Raw genomic sequence first — 26,973 nt, forward strand, 5'->3', positions numbered from 1 at the left:
CTACAAAGATACAGGCGTTCTTCCTAACTCAGTTTCCGGAGAGGAAGGAAACTGGTCAGGGATTTTACCATGAGACCAATGGTGATTTATAAACAGTTACAGAATTTAATGGTTGTGATTTGAAAAAACTGAGGATGGATCAACAACATTGTAGTTACACACAATACTAACCTAAATTATAGAGTGAATTGAAGGAAGCCTGTACAGAATAAAAATATTCCAAAACATGCACCCTTTAGTAATATTGCAAAACGTTTTTGCAAAGAAATTAACTATTTGTTCTGAATACAAAGTGTTATGTTTGTGGCAAATCCAAAACAACACATTACTGAGTACCACTCTTGCTATTTTCAAGCATGGTGGTGTTTGCATCATGTTATGGGTATGCTTGACATTGGCAAGGACTAGGGAGTTTTTTTTAAATAAAAATAAACGGAATGCAGCTATAACTTTCTATTGCTTCAATATATCCACATCATTTTCCTTCCTCATGCTGCCATCTATTTTGTGAAGTGCACCAGTCCCTCCTGCAGCAAAGCATCCCCACAACATGATGCTGCCACCCCCGTGCTTCACGGTTGGGATGGTGTTCTTCGGCTTGCAAGCGTCCCCCTTTTTCCTCCAAACATAACGATTGTCATTATGTTTCATCAGATCAGAGGACATATCTCCAAAAAGTACGATCTTTGTCCCCATGTGCAGTTTCAAACCGTAGTCTGGCTTTTTATGGCGGTTTTGGAGCAGTGGCTTCTTCCTTGCTGAGCGGCCTTTCAGGTTATGTTGATAAAGGACTCGTTTTACTGTGGATATAGATACTTTTGTACCCGTTTCCTCCAGCATCTTCACAATTTCCTTTGCTATTGTTCTGGGATTGATTGGCACTTTTCGCAAAGTACGTTCATCTCAAGGAGACAGAACGCGTCTCCTTCCTGAGCAGTATGACGGCTGCGTGGTCCCATGGTGTTTATACTTGCGTACTATTGTTTGTACAGATGAATGTGGTATCTTCAGGCGTTTGGAAATTGTTCCCAATGATGAATCAGACTTGTGGAGGTCAACACATTTTTTTTCTGAGGTCTTGGCTGATTTCTTTTGATTTTCCCATGATGTCAAGTAAAGAGGCACTGAGTTTGAAGGTAGGCCTTGAAATATATCCACAGGTGCACCTCCAACTGACTCAAATAATATCAATTAGCCCATCAGAAGCTTCTAAAGCCATGACATCATTTTCTAGAATTTTCCAAGCTGTTTAAAGGCACAGTATGTAAACTTCTGACCCACTGGAATTGTGATACAGTGAATTATAAGTGAAATAATCTGTCTGTAAACAATTGTTGGAAAAATTACTTGTGTCATGCACAAAGTAGATGTCCTAACCGACTTGCCAAAACTATAGTTTGTTCACAAGAAATTTGTGGAGTGTTTGAAAAACAAGTTTTAATGACTCCAACCTAAGTGTATGTAAACTTCCGACTTCAACTGTATTTAGTCCCAAATAAAGTAACAGGGCTGACCGTCACAGGGATGATGATTTCATCTTAAATCAGCCATAAATCCCTTTGTGACAGGGGGAATTGGCGTGTGCATCACGGAGGGGAAATTGAATGCAAGCTTCACAATGTTCTTTTAATTGTTAAAATATTTGTAGCCTGTCATCTACGGTTAGCAGGGTTGACGTGTTATGCTCAACCGACTCAGATCTCCACTTTTTTTTAACCTTAATTTATCACTAATCAAATAAATCATAATCTTCAGAAATTAATTTATCAAAGCAATAAAATAACTAGGGCTATAGAATGATGTGAAAACATTGAGAAATATTGGGGTTCAGTGGGTTAAAATCTTTTGAATTTTGGCACTTTAACAAGTCTTTATTCATATAAAAAAAAATCTGATTTATTGAGTTTTTAATGTGGTCTTTATTAAAGGATACTTCATTCCTAAATGGAATATTGGTGCAAAAACTCTATTTAAAATGTCAAAGGCATGCAAAAGGGACTCCTTTCGTGGAACGAACCAGAGAACTAGAGCTGGAAGCAACCTCATCTTTAGAGTCCATCACAGGGAGGAGAGGAGGCGAGAGGGAGAAGAAGAAAAGAGGGAGGAAGAGGTAGGGACGAGAGAAGGGAGGCAGTGGAGGGAAGAGAGGGAAGTGGGAGAAATGAAGAAGCAGAGAGGGAGAGAAAAGGAGGGATATGTGAGGAGAAAGAGAGAATCTCACCTGAGAGCAGAGCAGCATGACCAGTTCTACTACGGAGGTGCTGGACTTCATACACACCAGACCTGGTGGAGCAGACAGGACAGGACAGGGCGAGACAGAGGGTTAGAAGTAGAGTTGTCATACAACACACAGGACAGTTTGACTTGGCTCAACAGTTCCTAGCGCCTTCATATAAGTCACTGCGAAACCTCTCCATTGACAGGTGGGAGGGGCTAGCATTGTACTCATTACCAGAGAAGAAGACGGAGGACTCATTATAGGCTGGTGGGGCCAGGGCCCGTTGGCATGGTTGCATGAAGACGTCAGTCAGTGTGATTGACAGCATGAGTCAACAACCAGAGATGAGATGTCAACATGTTTATAAACACACAGACAGAGACCATCTCATGCATGTCAAACTTCTCTTCCGTTTTACCATTGATGCAAAGAAAGAGCTTGCCAGGATTGGAAATGGGAAATGACCTTACATGTTACAATAATAAAACAATATAGCTGCCTACAAACCACTGAGATAGAGACAAAGTGACAAAGTGTGTAACAAATGGCACCCTATTCCCTCTATATTGAATTCATGTTGACAAGAGCCCTATGGAGTGCACTACATAGGAAATAGGGTGTTATTTGGGATGGAGACAAAGTGTACTGTTGTATAATGTGAATCTTGCACAGCACTGAAACAGTCTGAGCCTCTAAGACTGTTGTAAACAGGGGATGTGACCTGACCCTCTCTAGTTCACAGACAGCTACAGACGACCTATTACACACACACACACACACACACACACACACACACACACACACACACACACACACACACACACAGACACAGACACAGACACAGACACACACAGACACACAGACACACACACACACACACACACACACACACACACACACACACACACACACACACAGCTACATTCCACCACAGCTGACCTCTTGTGACTGCAATGACCAGTTCTCCCATCACTCAGCTCTCTCTGACACAGGGGGTCAGGCGGTAGGGTGACCCTGGCCCGTAGCGACCCTGGCCATATTCTGGTATGCTGGCCTAATGACCATGGACCCTGGCCGTATGGTGGTACACAAACTATATGTGTTCTATTTAAACAGGCTCTTCCCCTCTGACCATGCCTCTCCTGTGAGCAGGGCAGAGTTAAATCACTGGGGTGAATGTGGCATTGTGGAGCAGTGTGCTGGTAGGGGGAGGAAGGAGTGGAAAGGCAGAGAGAGGAGAGGTAGGAAGGGGGAAGGAGAGGAAAGGCAGAGAAAGGAGAGGTAGGAAGGGGGAAGGAGAGAGGTAAGGGGGAAGGAGTGGAAAGGCAGAGAGAGGAGAGGTAGGAAGGGGGAAGGAGAGGAGAGAGGGAAGGGGGAAGGAGAGGAGAGAGGGTAGGCCATCACAACGACAGCTCTGTTCGCCCAGGGGCCTCCCTCTCAACTCCAAGTGTATCATGGGCTAGGGGCCAGGCCAGGATGGCTGGGCATGATTACCACACTGACAACATGTCTAGAGAGGGGGAGAGGAGGGGTGATGAGGAGAGAGGAGTGGGTGAGGGGGCACTTGGGGCGCGACCCCGGTTAATTTGAGTGATGTATGGCTGGTAATTACTACTAAATGGAGAGACTTTCCACCAGGGCCCTGATTCAGGAAAAACAGCCACTTTTCCTTGGTAAAAGTCTGGACAAAGCATCTCAAAGTATGAGTGCTGATCTAGGATCAAGTCTCTACTGTCCATGTAATATTATTCATAATGAACTATAAGGTAAAACTGATCCTAGACTTGATCCCAGCATTTGTACTATGGGATGCTTTATGAATACTGGCTCTATTGTGTTGGTGAAGTGTGTTGTGTTCACCTGGTCTGTACACGGTCTGTGCTCAGCATGTCAGGTGTGTGTGTGTGTGTGTATCTGTCAGCTTGGCCAGCGTTCTGACAGAGAGGCAGAGTGAAGGGATCAGACAACATTCACACCTTTCAACTCTCCATTAATTGTTTATACGTGTGTGTGTGTGTGTGTGTGTGTGTGTGTGTGTGTGTGTGTGTGTGTGTGTGTGTGTGTGTGTGTGTGTGTGTGTGTGTGTGTGTGTGTGTGTGTGTGTGTGTGTGTGGTAGCCCTCTCGGGCTACATTACTAGACATCCAGCAGACAGAAGGACAGAAGGACAAGAGAGGACAGACATACTGAGGGACAGACGGAGGGACACACAGAGACACTATACAACACCTATACCTTCTATGAGCAGCTCCTGACCATGGCTTCCCAACAGTGTCCTGGAGAGGAACGGCGCAAAGTCCACAAAGATCTCCCTGAGCAGGGGGGCCACCTTCTCCAGCGCACGCTCCAACTTAGTAGTGATACTGTGTGACAACAGAGCAGGGAGAGAGAGAGAGAGGGGGGGGTGGGGGTGAAGAGAGAAGACAGAGGACAGGGAAAGAAAGAGGGGCGATGAGAGAGGGGGGGTGTAGAGAGAGAGAGAGAGAGAGAGAGAGAGAGAGAGAGAGAGAGAGAGGATGACAGAGTGGAAGAGACAGAGAGGAGAAAGACAACAGCAAACAGATGAGAATAAGGTTGGCTAGGGTTGTGCTGTGAGCAGAGCAGAGTAGAGCCCTCCACCTGGGTTAGTACAAGAGAGTTAGAACATCCTTTCAAATCAAATCAAATGCTATTTGTCACATGCGCCGAATACAACAGGTGTAGTAGACCTTACAGTGAAATGCTTACTTACGAGCCCTTAACCAACAATGCAGTTTAAAGAAAATACTCCCAAAAAGTAAGAGATAAGAAAAACAAATAATTAAAGAGCAGCAGTAAATAACAATAAACTCAGCGAAAAAAGAAACGTCCTCTCACTGTCAACTGCGTATATAACTTAACATGTGTAAATACTTGTATGAACATAACAAGATTCAGCAACTGAGACATACACTGGACAAGTTCCACAGACATGTGACTAACAGAAACTGAATAATGTGTCCCTGAACAAAGGGGGGGGGGGGTCAAGATCAAAAGTAACAGTCAGTATCTGGTGTGGCCACCAGCTGCATTAAGTACTGCAGTGCATCTCCTCCTCATGGACTGCACCAGATTTGCCAGTTCTTGCTGTGAGATGTTACCCCACTCTTCCACCAAGGCACCTGCAAGTTCCCGGACACTTCTGGGGGGAATGGCCCTAGCCCTCAACCTCCGATCCAACAGGTCCCAGATCTCCCAGACGTTGAGATCCAGGCTCTTCGTTGGCCATGGCAGAACACTGACATTCTTGTCTTGCAGGAATTCACGCACAGAACGAGCAGTATGGCTGGTGGCATTGTCATGCTGGAGGGCCATGTCAGGATGAGCCTGCAGGAAGGGTACCACATGAGGGAGGAGGATGTCTTCCCTGTAACGCAGAACTTTGAGATTGCCTGCAATAACAACAAGCTCAGTCCGATGATGCTGTGACACATCACCCCAGACCATGACGGGCCCTCCACCTCCAAATCAATCCCGCTCCAGAGTACAGGCCTCGGTGTAACGCTCATTCCTTCGATGACAAACGTGAATCCGACCATCACCCCTGGTGAGACAAAACCGCGACTCATCAGTGAAGAGCACTTTTTGCCAGTCCTGTCTGGTCCAGCGATGATGGGTTTGTGCCCATAGGCAACGTTGTTGCCGGTGATGTCTGGTGAGGACCTGCCTTACAACAGGCCTACAAGCCCTCAGTCCAGCCTCTCTCAGCCTATTGCAGACAGTCTGAGCACTGATGGAGGGATTGTGCGTTCCTGGTGTAACTCGGGCAGTTGTTGTTGCCATCCTGTACCTGTCCCGCAGGTGTAATGTTCAGACGTACCGATCCTGTGCAGGTGTTGTTACATGTGGTCTGCCACTGCGAGGACGATCAGCTGTCCGTCCTGTCTCCCTGTAGCACTGTCTTAGGCGTCTCACAGTATGGATATTGCAATTTGTTGCCCTGCCCACATCTGCAGTCCTCATGCCTCTGCGTGAACATGCCTAAGGCACGTTCACGCAGATGAGCAGGGACCCTGGGCATCTTTCTTTTGGTGCTTTTCAGAGTCGGTGATCAGGCACACTGTTGTGTCATCAGCAAACTTAATGATGGTGTTGGAGTCGTGCCTGGCCGTGCAGTCATGAGTGAACAGGAAGTACAGGAGGGGGCTGAGCACGCATCCCTGAGGGGCCCACGTGTTGAGGATCAGCGTGGCGGATGTGATGTGTCATACCCTCACCACCTGGGGGCGGCCCGTCAGAAAATCCAGGATCCAGTTGCAGAGGGAGGTGTTTAGTCCCAGGGTCCTTAGCTTAGTGATGAGCATTGAGGGCACAATGGTGTTGAATGCTGAGCTGTAGTCAATGAATAGCATTCTCACATAGGTGTTCCTTTTGTCCAGGTGTGAAAGGGCAGTGTGGAGTGCAATAGAGATTGCATCATCTGTGGATCTGTTGGTGCGGTATGCAAATTGGAGTGGGTCTAGGGTTTCTGGGATAATGGTTTTGATGTGAGCCATGATAATGGTGTTGATGTGAGCCATTTCAAAGCATTTCATGACTACAGACGTGAGTGCTTTGGGTCAGTAGTCATTTAGGCAGGTTACTTTAGTATTCTTGGGCACAGGGACTATGGTGGTCTGCTTGAAACATATAGGTATTACAGACTCAGTCAGGGAGAGGTTGAAAATGTCAGTGAAGACATTTGCCAGTTTGTCAGCGCATGCTCGGAGTACACTTCCTGGTAATCCGTCTGGCCCTGCGGATTTGTGAATGTTGACCTGTTTAAGAGTCTTAATCACATCGGCTGTGGAGAGCGTGATCACACAGTCGTCTGGAACAGCTGATGCTCTCATGCATGTTTCATTGTTACTTGCCTCGAAGCGAGTGTAGAAGTTATTTTGCTCGTCTGGTACCGTAGGCTCGTGTCAGTGGGCAGCTCTCGGCTGTGCTTCCCTTTGTAGTCTGTAATAGTTTGCAAGCCCTGCCACATCGGACGAGCGTTGGAGCCGGTGTAGTTCGATTGGATCTTAGCCTTGTATTGATGCTTTGCCTGTTTGATAGTTCATCGAACGGCATATCGCGATTTCTTATAAGCTTCCGGGTTAGAGTCCCGTTCCTTGAAAGCGGCAGCTCTACCCTTTAGCTCAGTGCGAATGTTACCTGTAATCCATGGCTTCTGGTTGGGGTATGAACATACAGTCACTGTGGGGACGACATTCTTGACACACTTAATGATAAACCCAGTGACTGATGTGGTGTACTCCTCAATGCCATCGGAAGAATCCTGGAACATATTCCAGTCTGTGCTAGCAAAACAGTCCTGTAGCTTAGCATCTGCTTCATCTGACCACTTTATTATAGAACGAGTCACTGGTGCTTCCTGCTTTAATTTTTGCTTGTAAGTAGGAATCAGGAGGATAGAATTATGGTCAGATTTGCCAAATGGAGGGCAAGGGAGAGCTTTGTACGCATCTCTGTGTGTGGAGTAAAGGTCATCTATAATTGTTTCCCTCTGGTTTCACATTTAATATGCTGATAGAAATTAGGTAAAACTGATTTAAGTTTCTCTGCATTAAAGTCCCCGGCCACTAGGAGCGCCGCCTAGCAGAATACTGCATCCAGGACTCTAAAGTAAACGATTTCATTGGTAGCACTAGTGGTCTTAATTTAGAAAAGATATCACAACACTTGGGTGAAATGTTGGAACACAACACTTGGGTAAACTGTTGGAATCATAGAAATACAATGATTATTCTAATTATATGGTTGGTGTTGTTTGGAATGACAACAAATGAAAAAGCCACGTAGGAGTTAAGATAGGCTAGGAACCAAAATGTTGGTCAGTGTTTCTCAGGGGACGGACCCTAATCAGTTTTGAATAGATGTTGCATTTAGACAAACAACATGCTGATCTACACCACCATTGCTAGCAACCTGTATTAGAGCTAACATTTGCTTTGCCCTAGCTAGTGCATTTAGCTAAATGGCGTTTAGCTAGCTAGTTAGCGAGTAGCATTAACGATTAGCATTATTTTATGCACATGCCAGCTTCCTTAGACTAACTAACTCATGTTCTGCAAAGAGCAATATTCACAAAATAATAGTAAAATAGGAAAAATGTGGATTTATATTAAGAAGCAACGTGGAAAGCAGCATCGTTCTTGTTCAGGAAGAATATGTTGAATGCATGAATTGACAGCATACTGAGAGAATAAATAGAATAGAGGAACTGTGTGTGTGGCCCTATAACTGGAAGAAAGCAGCGGCAGATGGCGGCCTGTCTTGTTTGAGCAGTGTTGAGATGAGTGTTGCAGCTAAATATTGTTAGGTATTGCATTTTTTGGTGGATTTTATTTTAGTTTCACTGGTGTCGGTGTCACCGTTTAGAGCCCAGATAGTGTCACACAGCCTAGTAAAGTTCTTCACGAGTCCAACCAAACCCGAATACACGAGACCCGACCCGGGACCTGAGCGGGTCCAAAATGTAAATTTTTCCCTCGGGTCTGGGTCGGGTCCAGTTTTATTGTCATCGGGTGTCGGGTCTATGTAATTACAGCTGATAAACCCTAGTGGACATGAATGGACCCGACCCTGGTCATAGCATATTTATTTTACTCTAATAAGTTGAATTTATTGACTTATAGAAGGCCTAGCCAACATATAAATACCTATATGTTAACTAGAAGAGCAACTTGGTTGATAAACATATATTTTTTGTCACTCAGGTCCAAATCAGGTCTGGTCTAGACCCGGACCCATTAGGGTACAGGTCGGGTATAGGTCGGGTTGTCGGGTCAATTCAGGTTTGGGTCCGGGTCCCACTTTAAAAAAATGATTGGGTCTGTTCATGTCCGGGTCTGGTTGCTCTACAGCTTAGTGTCTAGTAGTATCTATCTACAGACTGGGAAGAAGGGGGCATGCAACCATACAGGAAGCATCTAAAAGCAGAGACATACTGCCTTGAGCCTGTAGCCTGTCCACCAGTACAGAAAAATACAGAGACAGACAGACCGACAAAGAGTGAGAGAGAGAGCAAGAGAGAAAAAAAGAGCAAGAGAGAGAGGCTTGGCCTAGGAGGGAATAGCAGCAGAGTGTGTTCTGGCCCTTGGCCTCCTGGGAAGAATACGAAGGTGAAGGGATGAGTGCATCAGTGAGACAGTGACACCTGTGTGAGTGATGTTAAACAGTGCTTGCCTATGACACTGGCCTGCACCTCTGGGGGCCATCTCTGTCTCTGTCTCTGTGTGGCCCCCCGGCAGGGACCAACTAAAGACTCTCAGATCCTGGTCCACCTCACAGAGCAACGCACTGAAATACACAAAGATTGCAGCAGTCACTAGGACTGAGTCCCAAATGGCACCCTATTCCTTTTATAGTGCACTACTTCTGACCAGAGGCCATAGGTCTATTGTCTATTCAACAAGCTACATGTCGGTCTGACTGGACTGAAATGAGAGTTCGGTATGATCACACACATCTCTGCAACCATGTGAGACACACACACACACACACACACACACACACACACACACACACACACACACACACACACACACACACACACACACACACACACACACACACACACACACACACACACACACACACACACACACACAGCTCTGCAACTTGCCACTTCCATCATTGACTCCACAGTTACGTTAAGTGACGTTGGTTACTGCCATGGCAACTGATTTGCAATTCCTTTAGAGGGGGACAGGAGGGAGAGAGAGTGAGAACATGTGTGTGAATGTGTGTTTGTTTGTGTGTATGTGTTGAGGCAGTGGGACTGGGAGACAGAGAGAGAGAAGTACTCAGGCTCTTTGCAGCACTAGAGATGTCTGTCACAAACCATTACAGGAGGTGGGGACGAGGAGTCAAGGTCACAACAGCATCCACACACACCTTAACGCTACACACACACAACATTTTCTCTGAATTACCATTCACACAACACCACAGGCAGTGGTTACATGCTGATAGAGAAAGACATGCACTGTTCTGTGGCTCCAGGTGATATATGGTGAATATGTCTGCAGCACTGAAATGCATAATCCGCCTACTACACACACACAGTACTGTCACACCCTGACCCTACCTCATGTTTTCCACTGTGTCTTCAGGCATGGGCGCCACCGGCTGGACAGCGGGCAGGTTCTTACTGGTGGCCCCGTTGACGAAGGATGAGGAGGAGGTGGAGGAAGAGGAGGCTGAGTCTGTAGCTCCTGCAGGGAACAAACACATCAACCAACGTCACACTGGGAGAAGTATGGGAGCAGAAGTATACAACTTTATTATATAACCAAGTATACAACTATACACTAACTTCATTATATACCTAAGTATAGAAATACAATACCGGTCAAAAGTTTTAGAACACCTACTCTTTCCAGGGTTTGTCTTTATTTTTACTATTTTCTACATTGTAGACTAATAGTGAAGACATCAAAACTATGAATTAACACATATGTTCAAACACATTCAGAAGGAAAGAAATTCCACAAATTAACTTTTAACAAGGCACACCTGTTAATTGAAATGCATTCCAGGTGACTACCTCATGAAGCTGGTTGAGAGAATGCCAAGAGTGTGCAAAGCTGTCATCAAGGCAAATGGTGGCTACCTTGAAGAATCTAAAATTTGTTTAACACTTTTTTGGTTTCTACATGATTCCATATGTGTTATTTCATAGTTTTGATGTCTTCACTAGTATTCTACAATGTAGGAAATAGTCAAAATAAAGAAAAACCCTTGAATGATTAGGTGTTCTAAAACTTTTGACCGGTAGTGTATACAGTATACAACTCCATTATATACCTAAGTATACAACTATACAGTATACAACTATATTATATACCCAAGTATACAACTATACAGTACAGTATACAACTCAATTATATACCAAACTATAAAAATATACAGTATACTCCATTATGTACCCAAGAATACAACTATACAGTATACAACTCCATTATATACCCAGGTATACAACTATACAACTCCATTATATACCTAAGTATACAACTATACAGTACAGCATACACTATACAACTATATTGTATACCCAAGTGTACAACTTTACAATATTCAACTCCAATATATACCCAAGTATAGAAATATACAGTATACAACTATGCTGTATATTATCTACCCAAGGTCTGTTTCAGTTACAGGGACGACCTATAGGAATGACATCCGCCTCGGACCATTGTAAGTATATGAATGTCTAATGTCCAATTCACTATAATTGGTTGTTCAAAAACGGTGCATCTGTAGAATTTCTTGTTAATCATTTCAAGAGTTATTATCACTCAGTCCAATATTGGGTTAGATATTTAATATGATACGATTAAGATGTTTTCCATCCATCATCATTCCAGGTATCACATGTCCTTGAGTTCATGGGTCACGTTGCCAAAGAACATCTCCAGAACAGAACATAACTGGTGAAATTGTGGGGTCTGAGGGAATGAGGGAGAGAGAAAAAGAGATTGGGAGAAATAGGGGGAGAGAGATAGAGAGGGAGGGGCGAGGAGGTGACAGAGAAGGAGGGAGGGGGAGAAAGAGAGGGAGGGAGGGAGGGTGGGGGAGAAAGAGAGGGAGGGGGGAGAAAGAGGGGGTGGGAGAGAAGGATTATAGATGGAAAAATAGGGAGCGAAAGAGAGAGAAGGGGGAGGAGGAAAGACCCTGGGTTTAGCTGAAAGCACACTTTGACTCTGTCACATTTCTCACATTCCTGCTGAGGGGATAGGAACGTTTAATAGGTGTTGCAGCTCTAATGATCTCTGTATTAAGTGGCTTCTTTCAGAAGCCTGCTGCATCATGGGACCCTGGGGCTCAACAGCACCGAGCAGGGCCTTAGGGGAGAGGACAGTCAAATGGAACACTATTCCCTGTTTAGTGCACTACTTTTGTCCAGGCCTACTCCTATATTCCCTATAGTAGTGCACTATGTATGGAATAGGGTGCCATTTGGGACGCACATGCACTACAACTACTACTAGACTATAGTATTTTGGTCTGAACCACCACACAGCAGTGGGTCATAGTACTGTATAGGCAGCATGGTCATGTAGAGCAGTAGAGAGTGCCCTCTGGTGCTCAGTATGAGTTTCTACACTCCATTATTAAACCTCAGTTATCCAGCCGACAAACAAATTGGATGCGTCCCAAATGGCACCCTATTCTTTAGATAGTGCACCACTTTTGATCCCTATGGGCCTTGGTCAAAAGTAGTGCACTACATAGGGAGCCATTTGGGACGCAAATTCTGCTCCTATTCCTGGACCGGCTTCAAAGGACACATTCCAGACCCACTGGGTTATTAAGATCTGCAGTAATTACTCAAATTAAATACTAACGAACTCCAACGAGCAACAGTTCCCTGGAAATAAACCACATTACCGACCGAACACATTAGTAGAGTGTTATTAGTAACCTCGTGGGTCTGAGACCCTGTTTACCATCATTCAGAGGGCTTGTATGTCAGGCTGAATCTTAAATCAACCGCTGTCCCTTTACCCCTACACCTAGCCCTTACCCCTACACCTATACCCTACCCCCTACACCAAGCCCTTACTCCTAGCCCCTACCCTTTACTCACTAGCCCCTAGGCACCTCATAGACAAGAAAGGATCAGATAGGTATAAGCAATAATATTGGTATGGTAGTAGTAGCTCCCTGTTATTCAGCTACTGTAGGTTAGGTGGAATTGTCACTAGTATTACTCATATCTACCCACTACTTTCAAGTATACACAAGTGGCTAGGTGTTAGGGGCTAGGGAATTGGGGTTAAAGTGGGATGCATGAGAAGGCTTAGTCCCAAATTGCACCCTATTCCCTACATTTGACCAGGGCACATGGGTGTAGGCTACCGGTGGTGTTGATCATGCTCTTGGGGGTGTTGGAGGCTGCAGCAAAGATGTTGGGGGTGGAGCCTGTTGCCAGGCTGCTGGAGGATGCGTGTCCAACCGTGTTCACAGCCTGACTGCCTGGTGGAGGCTTCTTCACTGGGACCACCACACTCCTATACAGAGACACCCACACACACACACACGCACACACACACACACACACACACACACACACACACACACACACACACACACACACACACACACACACACACACACACACACACACACACACACACACAGAGAGAGCAGCTGCAGTAAGTGGGTAATGCTCCTATTACGTTATTAAGAGAAATATTAAATCATTAAGAAGAGATATAAATACATGGATATAAAAAGACTGTTCTATGTGTGAAGACACTTCTGGTTTCCTCTTATGCATTTATAGCCACTAAAACACATCACATGAGGGAGGAAGGCAGTAAATACTGCCAGCAGGTTGTGCATCCCAAATGGCACACTATTCCCTATATAGTGCACTACTTTGACAAAAGCCCTGGTCAAAAGTAGTGCACTATATAGGGAATAGGGTGCCATTTGGGATGGAACCAGGGTATTTAGACAACCAAACTTGTGACCTTCCCATAGTCCACTTGGAGAGCACAGAGCATACATTCAGACCACTGGGATCTACTGCAGTTATTTATTCACTTCTGATGAACAGCATGACACACATGCATGCGAACACACACGCGAACACACACACACACACACACACACACACACACACACACACACACACACACACACACACACACACACACACACACACACACACACACACACACACACACACACACACACACACACACACACACACAGGGCCATGTCAGTATGCTGCATATTACAATATCTGAGATACTGATGCTGACAGCGTCATTTATTCAATACATCTGTGTACTGCTGCTTTGGTCTAGACTAGAGATCTCATTGACAGCAGCCCATCACTGAGAAAATCAGCTATATATTTTATATTTTTTCTGAAGGTATTCCTCGTTCATATTGAGTTATTTATCTAATCATTTATAGGAGTAGGAACACAAACAATAAAAACACTGACAGGTTGAATGAACAATCACATGCCTTGATCCATCACACATCATATTAGCACGAATTCACATCTGTCCCTACTGTAGATGGAATTTAAAATGAAAAGGGGGAAAGCTAAGATAAGGATGTGTGCAGCTATCCCTGTGTGACATGGTTACGGTCTGATACTGTATGTTGATCCAACAGGAACCTTTTATATGAATAATTGATTATCTGAGTGCTCATGAATGATGCAAAGATTATCTAAGGCATCATTTATTAACAGGGGTGTGTTTAATAGGGGCTGCTGTGAATAAAGTGAGGATTAATCTAGTAAGAAATATTAAAGAACAGGAGGTGATGACTGTAGATACATACATTTATATACACACACACATCCTCAATCATATAGATATACTATGGAAATAGATTCAAAAGATTACACTTCCTAACATAATCAGTTCAATTAAAACCAAACAGAATAAATCAGTTCTTCATTCAAAATGTAATCACAAATACAGAGCTAGACAGCATCCCCTGTGTTACTGTTACTGTCAGACAGCTGTACTAGAGAGAGGGAGACAGAGAAAGAGAAAGAGAAAGAGAAAGAGAAAGAGAAAGAAAGAAGGGAGGGAATTTAAAGGTGCATTCAGATCAGCCGTGCACTGGTCCCATCTGGTCATTCAGTTCTGGGTATTGAAGTCTCTAATTGAAAACTCCACCTCAGAGAGACTATCAACCAGAAAGGCCAGGGGACTCAGCCCTCCTCTCAACGCTCTGAGCCTTTTCTTTGTGCTCTGTTTTGATGTTGTCAGTCCCTATCAGCCTCAGGCCTGACAGCCCAGCCGTCCTGAGGCCTAGTCAGTCTAGCAGCTCATTCTGCTGGTAGGTGGAGAAGAATTAGACACAGCAAATTGAGGCTGGATGACATTAAAGCATGAAGGAGTCGTATGTGTGACCTGGACACTGTGTGTGAAAGCATTTCAAAAATAATACAGAGAGCTCTGGCAACTCATTTCAGCCTGCCAGGGCATATTAGGGCTGTGAGTGGTGAGGAGACAGGCTTGGGCATGGGGAGGGAGGAGGGAGGGGGAGGGGTAAGATGGGACGCCGCTTCTGTTTAATCAGTCATCAGGGCCCAGGGGACCTCTGCAGTCCTTCAACTGACCCTTCATCTCCTCCTCCATCTCTCCTTCCTCTCCACCTTTCTTCTTTCCTCCATCTACTTATCGCTTCTGTCCTCCATTTTTACCTTCATCACAAGTGACACACACAGCAAACAGGCCCTTCCGACAGCCACACCGACAGCCACACCAATCTTGACATGGTTCAGGGGTTTGTTGGTACAGAACGTTCACCAGACAGAAAGATAAGGATTCTGGGATGTGAACCCTGACCTCCTGTCAGCAGCAGGTTACCACAGGGACGGCACACAGATTACTGGGTTCTTATCTACTGCAGGAATGTAAACACACAACATACACAAGACCTTTCCAAACACACACACACACACACACACACACACTCCTCCCCATGGGGGCTTAGCGAACTGTACCAGATGTCTAACATGCGAGTGATGTTAAACTGATAAACTGTGGTGTGTTGACTAACAACTCACATTATATTTCTGTCTTGAAGCATATGTACTGGTCATCAACACATCAACTCCTTGTTAAGAAAATAGATGTTTTACTGTCACACACACCGGATAGGTGCAGTGAAATGTGTTGCTTTACAGGGTCAGCCATAGTAGTACAGCGCCCCTGGAGCAAATTAGGGGTAAGTGCCTTGCTCAAGGGCACATCGACAGATTGTTTTACCTTGTTGGCTCAGGTATTCGAACCAGCTACCTTTCCGCTCTACCGCTAGGCTACCTGTACCCTTAACACAATATCTTACTGTGGAGCTCAAGTTGTCAAACATGTATAGTACCAGTCAAAAGTCTGGACACACCTACTCATCCAAGGGTTTTTCTTTATTTTGACTATTTATTTTGACTATTTTTACTAATAATAGTGAAGACATCAAAACTATGAAATAACACATATGGAATCATGTAGTAACCAAAAAAGTGTTAAACAAATCAAAATGTATTTTATATTTGAGATTCTTCAAATAGCCACCCTTTGCCTTGATGACAGCTTTGCACACTCTTGGCATCCTCTCAACCAGCTTCATGAGGAATGCTTTTTCCTTGAAGGTGTTCCTACATATGCTGAGCACTTGTTGGCTGCTTTTCCTTCACTCTGCGGTCCAACTCATCCCAACACATCCATATGTGTTACTTCATAGTTGTGATGTCTTCACTATTATTCTATAATGTAGAACATAGTAAAAATAAAGAAAAACCTTTGATTGATAAGGTGTGTCAAAACTTTTGACTCTTACTGTATAAGACATGCATAACAGAGTAGCCTCCAGTACAAAGAGTGGAACTGCATGGTTGTGTGTGTGTGTGTGTAACGTACCTGTCAAAGGAGTGGAACTGCATGGGCAGCATGGGGGAATGGGTCTCTCTCTGTATGGCAAAATCAGGGTAGGGGAGGGGCTCTGGTCCAGGTTCCACCGCCTCTACAGGCCCAGCAACTAGGCTCTTCAGGATCTTTCGGACGTTGATGTTTGATTGGCTGATGGAGGAGATGGAGGAGGTGGTCCTTAGGACCTCCAGGCCAGGCGGCTCCAAGAGGGACTCTTGACTATGCTTCTCCCCAGAGGAGAGGCTGCCGAGTAGGGAGGACATTGCGTCAGCTCGCCCGGGACCTGAAGTGTCCAGGTCTGCCCCGTTTAACACACTGGCCATCTGGAGGGGGGAGGGGGGGGGGGGGGGGGGTTAGTTTACTTATATACTCTTGTACCTGTACTCTTCCTGGTTTTATGCACAAACACACATTATAGTACAACTCCAATCCACTATAATGGAACGAAAAAAGAGAACACAGTCTAGTATCTAGATGGGAAACCTGTTCCTCTCCAATGCCAGAGTCAGTGTGCGGCAGACAGCCTCTCTCTATGTGGAGCTCCTCTACAGGGGTGGGGGGCTCCTTACTTTGGTCAGGGTACGCCAGGGGGGTCTCTGGAACACACACACACACACACACACACACAAATATGTGATGCATTGTGGGTTAATTGTGATTGACTGACCGATCTACAAATAATAATGAGTAGTCATTTAAGATGCAAGGTGATTCGTAGATCAGCCAGTCGGCAGTTGCTGACTGCAATGCAGTTGATGTCGAACAAGCCCATTCTCTCCCCATCTAACTTCCTCGTTTAACCTCTTCTAACTTCCATCCCAGATAGACAGACATCTGCCATCTACCTGTTGGCTGGAAACTCTCTTCCTGGTGATATTATTTATGATGGCAGCGAAGTGTCCTTCCCAGAAGCCTCTCTGATTCCATCCTCCTGGCTGATTGACTGGCTAATGGACAACGACAGACGGCTGGAAATAGAACAAGCCTCACAATGCCCCAAACCCTCAGCATCTCTCTGTTTTTCTCTCTTTCTTTTACGCTCTCTCTCAATCTATTTCTCGATGTCTTGCTTGCTCTCTCTCAGTGTGTGCCCAGTGGGATGTTACTGTTCATACCACAGAGACCAGGGCTGCCTGTACAACTTTCATACACCCACGTTCCCTTCACCTCTCACATTTCCCATCTCCACTTCCATTCCTGTTTCCATATTTAATTCTGCACAGTGCAATTAGTGGATCACATTAATTAATCATAGACCTGAGAGGATGGGAGTTGAATAACAAAAGCAAGCACCTGTGCTGGTAGATGAGTTGATCTCGTGGCGAATGCTGTATGCTGATTGGCTGATCATCCTGTTGGTCTCTCTCTGTGGTTCCAGGATGTCCCTGTACTTTGACACCATGAGGACAGAGATAAAGTAGACCACCGCTAGGGCCAAGAACTGGGCCTGCTTGCTGTCATCCTGGTGGGGACACATATACATGTTACACAATCACACGCACACAAACATGTTACACACGCACCAGCACACAAACAGTCATACTCACCACATCCCGGAACACAACAGCTCTCAGACGATTGATATCGACATCCTGTAGAAGTCTCTCAGGGTCCTGGATGGGAGAAAGTTACTGAGACATTTTCTGCTGTAGGAGATCTAAAGTGAGGAGACTAAGGGAGTCTGACATCATAGTGGCCGTGTAACAATCTGTTTACTTAGCCGCTATCGTAGCATCCATATTACATTGCGTGTCACACTTAATGATCTTCCACACACCTCCCACTTATAGTTCCTGTATGTCCGGTGTCACAGCCACCCATCAACTGTACCATTATTACCAACTTTATATGTATTTTTAAATGATGAGGTTAGTGTGAGGACCTACCTTGTTGGCAGATGCTGCACCATACAGGTTGTCCTGGCTTTTACTGTTGGTCCCTCTGTCCCTCTGTCTCTGTCTAACATCCAGACAGTTCCTCACTGCTACACAACACACTGGGAGGACAGACAGACAGACAGACAGACAGACAGACAGACAGACAGACAGACAGACAGACAGACAGACAGACAGACAGACAGACAGACAGACAGACAGACAGACAGACAGACAGACAGACAGACAGACAGACAGACAGACAGACAGACAGACAGACAGACAGACAGACAGACAGACAGACAGACAGACAGACAGACAGACAGACAGACAGTAGGTCACCTGCTTGTCTGATCACTGTTCAAGCTGCCAGGCCAGAGTCATGGTGAAACAAACAGCCAGACAAATTTCACACTACAGATGATGATAGTGAGAGAGAGAGAGAGTGTGTGTGTGTGTGTGTGTGTGTGTGTGTGTGTGTGTGTGTGTGTGTGTGTTCGCGTGTGTGTTCGCGTGTGTGTGGAAAATTCTCCCTCGTGGACAAAGTCTATTTTAGGCTTAGGGGTTAGGTTTTGGGTTACAATTAGGGCTAGAATCATGGTTGGGGGTTAGGTTTAGGAGTTAGGGTTAGGGGTTAAGGATAGGGTTAGGGTTGAGGTTGAGGTTAGGTTTAGGGTTAGGGAAAATAGGATTTTGAATGTAAATAAATGTTAGGTCTCCACCGGTATAGTAAAACATAAGCTGTGTGTTTCAAATCAAATCAAACTTTAAGTGTAGACCTTACCGGTGGGGACCTAAATGCTTACTTCCAAGCCCTTAACCAACAGTACAGTTCAAGAAAGAGTTAAGAAAATGTTTATAGACAGGGGGCACCGGTGCCGAGTCAGTGTGCGGGGGTACAGGTTAGTTGAGGTAATTTGTACATGTAGGTGGGGGTGAAGTGACTATGCATAGATAATAAACAGCGAGTAGCAGCAGTGTACAAAAGGGAGGGGGGGGGTGTGTAAATTGTCCGGTGGCAATTTTATTAATTGTTCAGCAGTCTTATGGCTTGGGGGTAGAAGCTGTTGAGGAGCCTTTTGGTCCTAGACTTGGTGCTCCGGTACCGCTTGCTGTGCGGTAGCAGAGAAAACAGTCTATAACTTGGGTGACTGGAGTCTCTGACAATTTTATGGGCTTTCCTCTGACACCGCCTAGTATATAGGTCCTGGATGGCAGGGAGCTTGGCCCCAGTGATGTACTGGGCTGTTCGCACTACCCTCTGTAGCGCCTTACGGTCAGATGCCGAGCAGTTGCCATACCAGGCGGTGATGCAACCAGTCAGGATGCTCTCGATGGTGCAGATGTAGAACCTTTTGAGGATCTGGGGACCCTTGGCAAATCTTTTCAGTCTCCTGAGGGGGAAAAGGTTTTGTCGTGCCGTCTTCACGACTGTCTTGGTATGTTTGGACCATGATAGTTCGTTGGTGATGTGGACGCCAAGGACCTTGAAACTCTCGACCCGCTCCACTCCAGCCCCGTCGATGTTAATGGGGGCCTGTTCGGCCCACCTTTTCCTGTAGCCCATGATCAGCTCCTATATGTGTGCGTATGTGTGTGTGTGGTGAGTGTAAGTGTGGATTTGTTCTGAGTTACTTCAGAGCTAGCTTCAAAAGTCTGGCCTTTACACAGACAAGCTACCTGACTGAACTACCAACCACTACAGCAGACACACACCATTTATGAAAATCATGACTCACCAAAGCACATTTACTATCTAATAGCAGTGCATTTAGAAAATTAATTAGCTAGGATGACCATATCAAAGAATTTCATGGAATACTGGAATTACTGAAATGATAGTGAAATGATTTTGCCACTGCATTTACTGATCTCATGAATCATCTAACATGACAGTTAATGTGTGTGACAAGTGCACGCGCACAAACACACACACACACACACACACACACACACACACACACACACGTGCATGCAGGCACACTCTTACCCAGTCGAAGACACTGTCTCATCAGGCCTCCAGAGGACATGTTCTTCTCAGCCTCTATCTCAGAGAAGTTGAGAGAGCTGGCGAACACCAGAACGTCCACCATGGCCATCAGACGGGACAGGAAGGACACAGCCGTCTCTGAAGACATGCCCTGGGTCGCATCGATGTTCTCCAACTCAGCCTGATCACAACGCAGGGGTTCGGGGACAGGGGAGGGGGAAGACAGTCATATACACTCAAGAAACAGAAATACTAAATATTGCTCTATTGTACCTGAGAGAATAAATGTTTAGAAATAAAATAAACTTACAGCATATGCACTAACCTGGGTACTCTGGCCATGCACACAAACAAACAGAAGAAAAAATAACAACAGATGATTCAAATCAACAAATCCAATCAGCAGGTAAAGCACATTCAGTCCTTAACACACATAAGCAAAACACACAGAGGAAACCATCACCAACTTAAACGACTCTGACAAGGTAAAATTCTCATTAGCTGAATATATAGCAGAATGAAGCTGAGCAAATGAAAACGGCTACAATCAATAAAGACAATCAACTAGTCCTATTTCCTAGAGACCGATCATTAATTAAGACATAAACATGCAGTTCTTAATAGCCACCACTAGATGGTAGTGTGGCACCACAGAGACGCTGAATGGCTTACAGAAGGAGAGGTGGCAGAGAAGCTGACTGACTGATTTACAGGAGGACAGGTAGTAGAAAGACTGACTGAATGAATGACTTACAGAAGGAGAGGTAGTAGAAAGTGACTGACTGAATGACTTACAGAAGGAGAGGTAGTAGAAAGTGACTGACTGACTTACAGGAGGACAGGTAGTAGAAAGTGACTGACTGACTTACAGGAGGACAGGTAGTAGAAAGTGACTGACTGACTTACAGGAGGACAGGTAGTAGAAAGTGACTGACGGAATGACTTACAGAAGGAGAGGTAGTAGAAAGTGACTGACTGAATGACTTACAGAAGGAGAGGTAGTAGAAAGTGACTGACTGACTTACAGGAGGACAGGTAGTAGAAAGACGGACTGAATGACTGACTTACAGAAGGAGAGGTGGCAGAGAAGCTGACTGACTGACTTACAGGAGGACAGGTAGTAGAAAGACTGAATGACTGACTTACAGAAGGAGAGGTGGCAGCGGAGAGCAGAGGAAGGATCCCTCCACAGGCGATGATGATGTTGTCTACCATCTGAGACAGGAGGTGGATGGTGTTGTGGACAAAGATGATGTTCTCATTGCTGTTGACAAAATCCATGACGGATTTGGTTGAATGGCTGCAGGGAGGCAGAAAGAGAGAGGGAGAGAACTGGATTACAGTTCATTTGATCAGGATGCAGTAGCATGTCACACAATGTTAAGCATAGGTCAGGTCAGGGATACGTGGTGAATAATCAGCAGCAGTAAGGCTAGTTAGAAACCCTGGCTGCAGGATATACTGTAACTCTTGTTTTACTCTCAATTAATGTGATATTCGGTTGTCTTACCTAACTTAGTTGAATGCACTGACTGTAAGAGCATCTGCTAAATGATCAAAATGTTAATGTAACATTCTACTGCATGTGCTTTGTGGAAGCCCAACGTGGTCAGAAATAGTGCACTACAGAGGGGCAATGGGCTTTGATACAAAGTAGTGCACTACATATGGACTATGGTGTGATTAGGGACATGTCCTCAATGTCTCGGTCCCCTCACCTCCTCCAGATGTGGACGTCTGTCTCCAGGGCCAACAGCAGGTCGGTGAGGAGGCGCTGGTGCATGGGCGACCATTTGAACTCTGGGATGCGGAACATGGTGGTGCGAGGGCCAGGGCTGAATTGGCGGCGCTGCTCCTCTGTCATGGGCATCCCTCTGAAGCCCAGGTCCACACGCAGGTCACGCTCTAACTGGGCTGCTGTACGACTATGGAGGGACTGACATACACACATTAGACACACACACACACACACACAGACACACACACACACACACACACACACACACAAAACTGTAATTCATAGTGTATAAAGCAGTGTGTAAATTAAAATGAGTCATTACATAACAGCAGAGACTCTAATAATAGTATTTTAGTCCTCGCTCCTCCTCCTCCTTCACTTCATCTCTCTCCTCCTCCTCTCTCTTCTCCTCCTCCTCCACTCTCTCCTCCTCCTCCTCCTCTCATCCTTCCTCGCATCAGACTCACTAACAGGAGGGAGAGAGGAGGGACAAAGGCAAGTGGGAGAGAGGAGGAAGAGAAGACAAGAGGGAGGGAGGTCTTGTAACTTAACTAACCTGTGTAGTAGCAGTGGTCTGTATCTTCTTAACCTCCTTTCCTTCGTCTGACCTCTCTGTGTCTGAGGTGTTGCTGACTGCATCTGTCCCACTACCTTTCCCACCAGCCAAGGGCTCGCCCCCCTCTGACAACCCAGACCCTCCAGCCCTAGCTCCAGCCCCCGTCTCTGTGAACTCTGACCCCTTAGAGCAGGCCTCTTCCCTGGGCATGGAGGAGACGTCACCCAGGGTGGTCTGGAGCTTAAATCTCTCCTCCTCCAGGATTTTGCTGATCGGACCACCAGGACTGACCGTGCCGACCATGCCGACGGTCCCCAGCTCAGAGCTGCCAGTCATGTGGGCCAGCAGGCCCAGGTCATGGCTGTGGCCCGGGGGGATTGGGGACTCGGGGTCTGGATCAGGGTTAGAAGCAGGACTTGGCAGGACCAGGGGCTCTTCCTGTTGAGTTCAGTTCTGTTTAGTTAACTTGCACATAACAAAACACAAGCAGAAGAAAAGAAAGATGAACTAACCTGGCCAAACAGGAAGCTGCTGTTGCTAGGGAGACTGTCCTTGTCGTCGTCAGCAAGGGTGATGAGGGGACCAGTGTTGTGGTTGTCGGGTGCGACGGCGACAGTTGCGTTGGGGACCAGCACTCCACTGGCGGCGCTGCTGCTCAGCTTCTCTACAGCAGCACAGTAAACGTTGTCCAATAGGGAGTCCACCTGGACCAACGCCCCGCCCCTGTCCTCAGAGACAACGCCCCCAGCCACACCCACTGTCACGCCCAGCGGCTCTGGAGACAGGTCCAGGTCATCCAGCTTCACCTCTGTGGCTTCCACCTGGGGAGAGGGAGGGATTGATTGATTAGCTGATTGATGGATTGATTGATTGATTAACTGACTGACTGACTGATTGTAAGAGTCTACTTGCAAGGACTGTGATATGTGGTGTTTTTTTCCAACTAAACTTAGTTGAATGCACTGACTGGAAGTTGCTCTGGATAAGAGCATCTGCTAAATTCATCACTTGTAAAAACTATGAAAACATATGGAGACACCATACCTTTTCAGCCTTGATGTCCACCAAAAGGTCATGAACCTCCACTCTGACCCCTGACCCCATCCTCCCTGTCCCCCCGTGCCCCACCTCCTCCCTTGTCTTCCCCTCCGACAGTATGTTCCGGGGGTGGCCGGGGGTCTCGGGGTAGTCGGCCTCGCTCTCCGGGGTCTGTGTCTGGGAGTCTATCTCTCTGATCTCCATGTTCCCCTGGATGCCCCCAGCCTGGAGGTCCTGCAGGCCTGAGATGGTGCTGACCAGACCCTTCCTCCCCTTCTTAATGTTCTCCTCTTCCTGACGCTGGTAGTCCTCATACATCTTAGCCAGGTACTCCTTATGGGCCTCATATGTTACCTACAGTATAGAACAGACATTATCAATAATATTATCTATAATTAATCACCTATATCTAATAATCAAGCTCATCTCAGCCAGGTACTCTATATGTGCCTCGTGTAGGTTACCACATAGAGAGGGAGAGACATTATCAATAACTTAATCAAAAGTAGTGCACTATATAGGGAATAGGGTGCCATTTGGGACGCAGGCAGCCACTGAGTCTTACCTTGGAGTGAGCGATGGAGAGCGTATCCACCCAGACCCTCCAACCTCCCCACTCATACTTGATGGCATGGTAGAGCAGGATCCTGAAGAGGCTGTAGACCATCTCCATCATCTTCTGTTCCTCTGGGTTTTTAGGGTTGATATAGCCCAGACTGAACATCCAGTCCTGCCATACTGAACACTGCAGCAGACACCTACAACAATAATATATACTATTACAACTATTATCAATACGTTTCTCACTACTAGAGCAAACAGCAGGAGAGACCATCGCTACATAGTCAGTAGTCTAATTTATTAAAGTCGGTCTGTAGGCCAACAGCATATTTTCAAGTACTCCCTCTGATCGTTGCTCGGTTCTAACGTGACTTGATCACCAGCCACTCTGTCAGTGAAACAGTCACAATTCATTCTGATCACCTTCTATTATGTACATTAGTGAAATGATCTGATGCTTTGTTATATAGTCAGAAGTTGGACAACAATAGTGTGTAGATTGGTGATAATAGTCATCAGTTATACCATCACTATCACTTGAACGATTTATGATTGATGCCTGAAGATACTGACAACAGGATACTAACAGTGCTGTCACTGCTGGGAAAGAGTCATTACACAGCTGTAAATTATTGAGTGACTGCCTCTGTGCCTGCCTGCCTGCCTGCCTGCCTGCCTGCCTGCCTGCCTGCCTGCCTGCCTGCCTGCCTGCCTGCCTGCCTGCCTGCCTGCCTGCCTGCCTGCCTGCCTGCCTGCCTGGGCTGTGTGTGTGTGTGTGTGTGTGTGTGTGTAAGCTTGCATGCATGTCCTCACCGTCGGTTTTCGCGGCTGTTGCTGAACAGTTTGATCATGTCTGAGAGGAAGAGACGTCGAACCTCCATCAACTCAACGCTGGGGGACGAGCTCTTCAACAGAGTCGCTACTACCTTAAGGATCACTGGAACACACACACACACACACACACACACACACGACTTTGCTAAGTCTGCACTTTAAAGAAAGTTTGACTTGACTACAATAACATTCAGAGGGATAGCAGACAGACTTACTGGGGTTCTGTATCTTGATTGTAGAGTCTGGTTCAGGGTGGGGTTTGTGGACGACCTGGGTACACACCTGCTCTGTCAGGATCTGATGGGAAGAACACAGACAATCACTAAATAGGGAATAGGGTGTCATTTGGGATGTACCAAGGTAGTCTCTGCTTCTAACAGGACAGTGGGGTGGACATAATGAGGTTATAGGAGATTATCAGCACGAGGTTATAACCATCCCTGACCCCACTGCCACAAGATCTGCAGGTCACGGATTGGCCTGTTCAGCCATCTCAGGACCAACGGCCAGCCAGACCCACAACGCAACCCGGAGCCCGGACACCTGGAGGGAAATCATACTCGACTACGAGAGATCCCTGAAGAAGAAGTGTGTGTGTATGTGTAGTTAGAGAGAAGTTAGAGAGAAGAATGTACCTCGTACAGCGCGTTGTAGATGGTCACTGACACAGTATTAGTGTGAAGCATCAGCCTCTCCCCCAAGAGAGTGAAGAGACTGTGTGTGTGCATGATCTCAACCTTCCTTCTGTGGACAGACACACACACACACACACACAGTAACCCTGTTAGAAGTCCCTGGATGACAGTTTTACGCTTCAGACAATACTTATTTTAAGAGAAGAAGAGAAGAGGTGAGAAAAGAAGAAGAGAAGAGGGGAGAAAAGAAGAAGAGAAGAAGGGAGAAGAGAAGAAGAGAATGTCTTTCATAGATCCAGACCTCTCTTGGGGACAGTCTTTCATGGAGGGAGGGAGGGAGGGAGGGAGGGAGGGAGGGAGGGAGGGAGGGAGGGAGGGAGGGAGGGAGGGAGGGAGGGAGGGAGGGAGGGAGGGATAATAACTCACTTGTGTCCCAGGTGTTTGAGAAAGTATCCTAGGACTTTGAGGGACTGGACTCTGATGCTCTCAGTCTTCGAGGCCAGAAGCTTGTACATCACCCTGGAACAGGACAGGAGACATATGAGTCACATGTAAACATGTTAATGATTGTGTCCCCTATGGGCTCTGGTCATAAGTAGTGCACTGTAAAGGGAATGGAGTGGTGGGACGCAGACAATGAAACCAGGCTGAACTAGTTGGGTGTGCAGGGAAAGACCTCCCTGTCTGTGTTGAGAGTTTGCGTGTCGGAGTGACGACTAAATTATTTTCATGATCAAAACTGAGCCATTCCATTTCCTGCAGTGAAGATTCTGAGAACTCCGCAGGAGTTAGTGGCTGATATACATGTATATTTCATGGAATACACAGGGCATACAGTATGTTTGATCATCAGTGTCTGAAATAAAAATGAATATGTTAATATCATAACATTTCTATGTAGATTTCTTCTTACAGAATATGTGAATTATTCAACAGGTATCATGTAGATTCACAACACTGGCTCCAGTGTTAGAGATGTGATGTTATTATATGCATTTTGTGCATTAACAGCAAGTGGGCTTTGTTCCCCAAGGGCTGTGTGTGTGTGTGTGTGTGTGTGTGTGTGTGTGTGTGTGTGTGTGTGTGTGTGTGTGTGTGTGTGTGTGTGTGTGT

At 45.9% G+C, this 26,973-nt stretch overlaps 1 protein-coding gene across 2 annotated transcripts in view; it reads right to left on the reverse strand.

Moving 5' to 3' along the window:
• LOC106580977 (neurobeachin) overlaps positions 1-26,973 on the reverse strand; it is a 313,133-nt gene that overhangs the window by 178,421 nt on the left and 107,739 nt on the right. Inside the window, exons 17-37 of one of the 2 annotated variants that reach the window (XM_014162593.3) lie at positions 26,287-26,379; positions 25,861-25,969; positions 25,441-25,522; positions 25,205-25,328; positions 24,396-24,588; positions 23,837-24,184; positions 23,305-23,613; positions 22,793-23,230; positions 22,217-22,434; positions 21,645-21,798; positions 20,809-20,832; positions 20,499-20,679; positions 18,521-18,630; positions 18,182-18,247; positions 17,928-18,096; positions 17,118-17,230; positions 16,626-16,957; positions 13,090-13,241; positions 10,313-10,439; positions 4,453-4,580; positions 2,222-2,283 (exon numbers count right to left, since the gene is read on the reverse strand). In XM_014162593.3, the coding sequence (XP_014018068.3) occupies positions 2,222-2,283; positions 4,453-4,580; positions 10,313-10,439; positions 13,090-13,241; positions 16,626-16,957; positions 17,118-17,230; positions 17,928-18,096; positions 18,182-18,247; positions 18,521-18,630; positions 20,499-20,679; positions 20,809-20,832; positions 21,645-21,798; positions 22,217-22,434; positions 22,793-23,230; positions 23,305-23,613; positions 23,837-24,184; positions 24,396-24,588; positions 25,205-25,328; positions 25,441-25,522; positions 25,861-25,969; positions 26,287-26,379 (3,532 nt within the window). The remainder of the gene's footprint in view (positions 1-2,221; positions 2,284-4,452; positions 4,581-10,312; positions 10,440-13,089; positions 13,242-16,625; positions 16,958-17,117; positions 17,231-17,927; positions 18,097-18,181; positions 18,248-18,520; positions 18,631-20,498; positions 20,680-20,808; positions 20,833-21,644; positions 21,799-22,216; positions 22,435-22,792; positions 23,231-23,304; positions 23,614-23,836; positions 24,185-24,395; positions 24,589-25,204; positions 25,329-25,440; positions 25,523-25,860; positions 25,970-26,286; positions 26,380-26,973) is intronic. The other variant, XM_045703701.2, reaches the window with a different exon arrangement.

This window comes from Salmo salar, chromosome 20 (genome assembly GCF_965601325.2).
Source record: "Salmo salar chromosome 20, fSalSal1, whole genome shotgun sequence".
In the NCBI taxonomy this organism is placed as follows: Eukaryota; Metazoa; Chordata; class Actinopteri; order Salmoniformes; family Salmonidae; genus Salmo; species Salmo salar.